Below are 7,878 nucleotides of genomic sequence, written 5' to 3' on the forward strand. Positions count from 1 at the left end.
TTCACAATGGCGGAGTCTTGTGGTCATAGGCTGTGAGATCACTTCACTGACAGGTCAACTCTCCACCAAGAATAACTGCATTCCCCCCGGACCCGGACAAAGGCTGCTAATGAAAACTGACAATGGGCGCTCAACGACGGCATTATGGATGTTGTACGAGGGGGAACGGGAGGGAGAGGAAGGAAGAGGGTCCTGAAGAGGAAGTGAGGAATAATTTATAGATACAAACAGGAAACAAGTTCAGGATATGAATTCTCTGGGTATCTTTTCACTTAAAGGCGCAGTACAGTGAACAATAATGTATTCTGATATCTGCATGTATTATACAGCATCTCTAATTACAGTATTCAGAATATTTAACTGGATTCTATTTATATTTTATTTCCCCGTGCAGGTCAAGCTGTCCAGCAAAAGTGAGATTTATGTGTGTGTGTGTGTGTGTGTGTGTGGGGGGGGCGGCGGGGGTTGGAACAAATTATTATACTGATAATGGTCAGATTTTATTTTCATGGTTTAAACCAGGGGTAGGCAAATTCCGGCCCTCCAGCTGAGGTTCAGCTACAAGTCCCATGAGGCATTACAAGACTCTGACAGCCACAAGCATGACTCCCAGAGGCACGTCTATAATGGGATTTGTAGGTTCACCATAGCTGGAGGGCTGGAGTTTGCCTACCACTGGTTTAAACCTTCCTTCTGAACCTGCTGCTGTAACTGGCTGAAAGGGTTACCTGGAGTTGAGCTTTAAGTTGTTTGGTTGCTTACTTAAACTCCTTTTAAAAGTACATGTTCATCTAGGATTAACCTGTCTGGTGACAACGCTGCTGTGATTTCACTGCAGAATAAACGGCATTGTCACCCTATTAAAGGAAGTGGAAACTGAACTGATCTACTAGCAGGATCCACAGGGACACTATATGGCAAAAAGTTTGTGGACACCTGACAATCACACTAAAAGTAGGTGGACCTCCCTACAAACGATGGAGTTCAGGTGTCTCCAATGAAGGGTCCTGTTAACGGTATAGGATACAAAGACATTTTAGAAAATTGAGGTAACAGCTTGGTGGTGGCCCTTTTCTGTTCCACCATGACTGTCTCCTGTGCACAAAACCAGCTCCATAAAGACATGGTTTGATAAGTTTGGCGTGAAGGAACTTGAGTGTCCTCAACCCTACTGAACACCTTTGGGATGAACTGGAAGGCTGATTATGAGCCAGGACTTCTCATCCAATATGGTTTGACCAGTTTGGTGTGGAGGAACTTGAGTGTCCTTCGCCTCAACCAGACTGAACACCTTTGGGATGAATTGGAACCCCAGGTCTTCTCATCCACTATGGATACCTGATCACACAAATGGTCACAAATGCCCACAGACACTTCCTAAACCTTGTGGAAAGCCTTCTCAGAAGAGTGGAGGAGCCCCAAAGGGCAACATCTCCATTAATGCCCCAGACTTTGGAATGGGATGTCCATCAACATGAGTGATAGTCAGGTGTCCGCAAACTTGTATCCATATAGTGTAATACAACTCTAATATACTTCAAAGAAACTGATCACTTTGCCTAAAGCTACTCATAGCCTCGCAAATTGGGCTTCTATCAACATCCTCACTCAGTGGTCTATTGATGGCATTGGTGGCAATAGACTTGCAGCAACATGTAAGGTCAGATTTTGCTCCTTGAAGGGCCAGCCAAAAAAGGCCCCACGAAGATTGACAAATACAGGACTCTGACTGTGCTGCAACTGTTCCTGTGTAGATGCAGCTGGAATTGCCGTACTTCCTTTTTAACAAGTCACTCGCTTTTCATATGAGCCACGAAAACAGAATGACTGGGAATATCCCCAGCAGTACACAAACAATTCTTATGATCCTGACCCCGCATGAGAAAGAAAAATGACGACATTTCTCGGAATACAAACGCCGGACCATCTGAGAACGATAAAGTTATCAACTTAAAGTGCAACGCCAGCCAAGCAATTAAATATGCACTCCTTTACCATACACACTATATTGCCAAAAGTATTGGGACGCCTTTACACGCACATGAACTTTAATGACATCCCAGTCTTAGTTCGTAGGGTTCAGTATTGGGATAAAAACAACCCCCCCATAATCCTCCCTCCACCAAACTTTACACTCGGCACAATGGAGTCAGGCAAGTACCGTTCTCCTGGCAACCGCCAAACCCAGACACGCCCATCAGATTGCCAGACAGAGAAGTGTTATTCACGGAACACCAGAATCCAATGATTTGGAGGGGTGTTCCAATACTTTTGGCAATACAGTGTATATACAGTATGTCTAACGGTGGGCACCATACTCATAGGAGTAAAAACTGCCATGGTGCACTCAAGGCAAATATATACAAGCAGACCGGTGGAAGAGGAACTTGCAGGTCTGGCATTGAAGCAACATAAATTGGTCGAGGAGAAGCAAAATGACATTACTGCTTATTTCCCACATGGGAACGGCCAGTGCAAGCGCAAGGAGAAAGCTGGGGACAGAGCTGGAGCTTGGAGATGGTAAGTAGAACTTGGAGGGGAAAAAACACAGGAGGGGGAAAAGCCCCCCCAAAAAATGGTGTTTCACTTTAAGTCACAAACCAATTTTCACCCCTCTCATTCCCTATCTACATCACTTGGTCAGCTTGATCTGGACCACCCCGAGCATTAAAAAAAATGAATCTCTTCATGTCAAAAAAACATCTGTGAACGGGGAGGATGGAAACAACACATTATTCAGATGTATCCGAGAATATATATGGCCGTTTCCTGTCATTTGTAAACGAACAGCCAATTCGCATGTCAGCGGAGCAGGAAAAAAAAATAAAAAAAGCTCAGGACATGTTTCAGCTGGCGGGTCTAATGCGGCGGATAATTACATAATGAGTTTTCTGGACATCTTTTCTAATTAAGGGCTGAGAGTGCACGGTAAGAAGAGATTCAATTTCAGGGCTGGTACAGGGGCTGTTTAATGGGATTATGGCGGAGTCCTCGCGGTTCAGGTAGTGCCTTTATTAGCCTGTGTGCGTGCAATCACCTTCCTAACACGGAGGCCGGGGAGATAATGGGCAATATATCTTCTCCTCTGTGCGCTGCTGAGTGTCTCTTAAAGGCAACCTGTCAGGACAGGGATATGAGAGCTGCCACTGCTCAGCTGTTCGGGAGGATGACAGCTCAGAAGCCTGCAAATGTTACAGTGTATCTAAAGCCAAGAACAAAAATGTAACATATTGCAGCTTACCTTAGAAGCGCTGGCGGAATTAATTTCCTTTTTTCATGTTTCTTTTACCTTTATGATCACCTGGTGATCCTGCCAGTAACACATTTCCTGTCCTAGGTGACAATGCTTCCCGTATGTATCTATGAAGGAGCATCATTGTCACCGTAAGACCGGACCGCAAACACCTCCCCCTTGCTTCATCATTTTGTCATAGCTGGAGTGCCCAGGTTGTCTGCCTGCCTGCCCCTGTCTTAGAGAATGCCTTAATGTAGGGGGTACTTTATTTTTAATACCATTAGGGGAGATTCAGATTTTTTCTTGCCCTTGGACCCCCCTTCACCAAAAACTACTAGCGCCAGGAAGAAACGTATAGACTTTTAGGTTCTAAAGGCTTAATGTATCTCCTGCTGCAAACAGTAATATTACCATTTCTTACCTGGACAACGGAGTCATGCTGGGAACTGTTGGAGACACACTTGTGTTGGCTCACAGACCAGATACAGGGCCAGACCGATGTCACACAGCTGGTGCACCTACAACAGGAAAAGAGATGTGAATGCCGGAGGCCACAGCACACAGTGAAAGGGTTAAAAAAATACAACCCTATTAGCCTGATTAGCTAGTCCATAAGCTGCCTAATGAAAGCAAGTGCAAGCCGTGTTTGCAATAATTGGGCCATTTCCAATGTCCTACAGGGTGATAACGCAAGCCCCAGGCACTCATTACCGCACAGATCTCCAACTCCTCTATGGGCGGCAGAGTCTGGAGACAGCTGTCACCATGGGGAAGGACGGTGGTGGCCCCCAAACTCAGGTGACCCCGTTCAAGAAGAGCCACTGTTTTGGGGAGGTTACTGCCCAAGTATTGCCAATCCAAGACAGAATATTTTTGTTTTATAAAGATTGCTCAACTGGTCAAACATCTTGTTGGCAGTGGAAGTAGAGACTTCCTTCCAGGTTGGGAGGAGCTCATGTCCAGACCAGGCTGGGTAGCTTATCCCTACTCTTTTTGCAACCTAAGCTCATCCCTAACAGAGATTCCCTCTAAAAGTTGCCTTCTGATTTTTCATTTCGGCCTACCCTGGGGTCCTGCGCTCCGCCAACATACATTACATTCATGAACGTGGCTTTTCATTGCTAACAACGTTGAGATATTCAGATTCAAACTCAAACTATGCAAAAGAGAGTCATCGCATTAAAAGCGGCCTGTGGATATCTTACGAGGTTTTAGGATGGATGTTCTGGGTCCTCTCACAGTCATAGATGACGAAATTGTTCTCGGCGATATGGATCCCTCCAACGGTGACACCCAGCGTCACGTTCACATGATCTGCCGATTATAGAAAATGGGACAAATGTCATTAATAAGTCATTGAAAGATCCGTCGAGGTTTTGCATTGCAAAGCAAAGCGCCGACTCAATCATTGAACCAGCCGAAGGGTTTAATAAAAAAAGAAATAAAGGATATGCTTCGCAATTTAATAATAAAAAGAGGAAATTGTTTCTCCTTTGGCAACTGAAATGAACACGCGACACGCTGGCAGTCCTCTGACGCTCAATGAAATGAGCGCGGTTTTTAATTACAATGGAACATTTCCTATGACTGTTCGCCATGATGTCATGGTTCCTGGTATCCTCCTCTTCTGGAGCGGGTATTGAAAGTGCAGATTGTTCCCAGGTTCTAGCAATGCCCTCTGTCTAAACCCCGTTCAGCCTCATTCACACACTCAGCAGAGCAGAAGAAGGAGGTTGCACAGCACAGAACTGACCAATCAGGATCTGCGTACGTTTCTTCAAATAGGCTAATTTGCCGGCAATGGCTCATCTAAAACTTGAGTGATCTCTTTCCTGAACAGAAGCCATTAAAGCTTAGATGCCCCGACCAGACTTAGCAACATCAACATATATCAGTTATTCGAATTATTTAACTTACATAACCAATTTGTAACATTGAAAATGAGGTCTGAGAACTAGGAATGTGCATGGGTGTGCATTGCTCATTCTCAACTGCAATGTTAAAGTTAGAACTATGGGGTCAGTGTTTTTCCCCATAGTTCTCCTAAGGGTAACGGGGGGACAAAAACTAGCGTCCTCTCGTGACCCAAAGCTCAGTATATCGAGAGCTACAGCTCGCGCTATACTGAGACCGCCGCAGCCAGTGACGGTTCCCGACATTACTGTCGAGATCCGCTCAGCTGCGTGAGTGACAGCTGGCTCTGCCTATCTAGAGGCAGAGCCAGCTGTACCCTCCCCCGTCCGTTCCGCCAGTCACGCTGGAGGATCAGAGCGGGGAGGGGGGGAATCCCTGCAGGGAGCCATGACTGGCAGTCACAGCTCTCTGCAGGGAGACGATCGAGAAGTGAGCGGAGCGACGGTATGTGCTCGCTCACTTCCCGATCTATTGAGCCGACGTGTGACAGTTTCATTGTCACACGTCGGCTCGTACTATGAAAATTAGTGATTTTCACTCCCCTTATAGTTCTCCTTTAATGAAGGATCTCACCACACAAAACTCTGTGCATGAGGCATACTGCAGTCACAAAGGAAACCTGTACCATAGAATGGCTATTCAAGGTCTCAGTTGCCTGGTTGTCACACAGGTCTAATGGCTTTGGAACGTCCTATGTAAATGACCTCAGGAACAGAGATGTACTTTCCTAAGACTTCACTGACTGCACGCATGTTCCAGGTATTCGCCAGGAAAATAACATTAGCAGGAGGTCAGCAATGGCAGCCTCCCAGTTTCTCCAGGTTCCCTTTAAAGGGAAAGTCCCGTAAAACATTGACAGGTCATTGATGGATTTGACTTGTTTCCCGGGTGTTCCTCTTTAATTTCAGCTCACTGTGGTTGTGATTATTCCTCAGACGTGCACCCAAAGGTCACGAACAGCAAATGGTTTGTGAAACAAAACCGTGTAGAATTACTATAGTAATAGCCCAAATTATCACCGCAATTTCACAGCAATTTGGATGTTAGCCGTGACAACCTTCTGACCTTCCGAGGGATTCCCGACATGGCTACTGTTCAAACGCCTACAGCCAATCCTAAATGTGGCTGCTGACGAAAGATGCAACAAATGGTACAATATGGCACCGCGGGCTACCGCGCATGGACCGGGCGAGAGTGTTATGCCGTACCTTCGTTTGTGGGGAATTCTGGAAATTTTTCCTGTGGAAGGAAGGAGCAGTGAGCCCACTGTTGTTCATTGTCATGCACAATCCTGGCCGGCAAGTGAACGCCATTCCCGTAGTCGCAAGAGGAGTTCATTGACTCAAGACGGGGGAGGTTTCCTGTGATTTGGAGGAGGATTGTCTAGGGAGGAAATGGAAGAAAAATCATTTTAAGTTAAATATACCACTTGGAAAATCTAGAGATCCAAAAACATTCCACTAATAAGATCTATAGATCCCAAAAACATTCCACTAGGAAGATACAAAAATCCCACACTGGGAAGATCTATAGATTCCAAAAACATTCCACTAGGAAGATACAAAAATCCCAAAAACATTCTATTCTATTCTATAGATCCCAGAAACATTGTAATAGGCACATCTATAGATCCCCAAAACACTCCAAAGGAAGATCTATAGATTTAAAAAAAAATCACTAGGAAGATCTCTAGATCAAAAAACAGTCCACTGAGATCTATAGCTCCCATAAACATTCCACTAAGAAGATCTATAGATCCAAAAACATTCCACTCAGATCTATAGATCCAAAAACATTCCAAAAGGAAGATCTATAGCTCCCATAAACATTCCACTAAGAAGATCTATAGATCCAAAAACATTTCACTAGGAAGATCTATAGATCCCAGAAACATTCCACTAAGAAGATCTATAGATCCAAAAACATTCCACTAAGAAGATCTATAGATCCCATAAACATTCAACTAAGAAGATCTATAGATCCCATAAACATTCCACTAAGAAGATCTATAGATCCCAAAACATTCCATTGAGATCTAAAGATTCAAACACATTCCTCTAGGAAGATCTATAGAGACTCAAAACATTACACTAATAAGATCTATAGGTCCCAAAAACATTCCACTGAGATCTATAGATCCCAAAACATTCCAAAAGGAAGATTTATAGATTCAAAAAAACATTCCACTAAGATCAATAGATCCAAAAAAATTCTACCGAGATCTAAAGATCCATAAACATTCCAAAAGGAAGATCTATAGATCCCAAAAGCATTTGAACAGGAAGATTCAATAACACAGTGTGAAGACCAATGCTGATCAGCCGAGTGAAGTTACCCGCCACCATCCCACACAGCCCTCACCTGAGTCTCCGAGGTGATGTCGATTCTATCAGGGATAATCCCGACCGCTGGGCACTGCTGCACCCCTCCTCTTGGGCTGGTCCAGAAAGCGTTGTCTTCAGAATTGGAGCACTCCTGCTGCATGGAGCACCTGAAATATCCCAATACAGAGGGTGACGGGTAATCCAAGCCAAGAGGGGGAGTCATAGTAAAGCTCTATGTGATAAAAAAAAAAACACAATACATTTCCTGAACTCCTAATGAGGACCAGACCTGAGATACGGCCGCTATATTGCTGTATATTCTGTCTTTATTGAGGTTGGAAAGATAAACAAAGTAGAAGATTTAAAGCAGAACTATGAGGGGGGGGGGGGGGGGGGCTTTCTCCT

At 44.6% G+C, this 7,878-nt stretch overlaps 1 protein-coding gene across 1 annotated transcript in view; it reads right to left on the reverse strand.

Annotated features, from left to right (window-relative positions):
- Nucleotides 1-7,878, reverse strand: part of PLXND1 (plexin D1) — a 101,685-nt gene that overhangs the window by 50,948 nt on the left and 42,859 nt on the right. The window contains exons 6-9 of the mRNA XM_018555221.1: nucleotides 7,511-7,640; nucleotides 6,358-6,532; nucleotides 4,441-4,549; nucleotides 3,655-3,753 (exon numbers count right to left, since the gene is read on the reverse strand). Of these exons, the coding sequence (XP_018410723.1) occupies nucleotides 3,655-3,753; nucleotides 4,441-4,549; nucleotides 6,358-6,532; nucleotides 7,511-7,640 (513 nt within the window). The remainder of the gene's footprint in view (nucleotides 1-3,654; nucleotides 3,754-4,440; nucleotides 4,550-6,357; nucleotides 6,533-7,510; nucleotides 7,641-7,878) is intronic.

Source organism: Nanorana parkeri, unplaced genomic scaffold, assembly GCF_000935625.1.
Source record: "Nanorana parkeri isolate BGI_ZX_2015 unplaced genomic scaffold, ASM93562v1 scaffold188, whole genome shotgun sequence".
Classification (NCBI taxonomy): Eukaryota; Metazoa; Chordata; class Amphibia; order Anura; family Dicroglossidae; genus Nanorana; species Nanorana parkeri.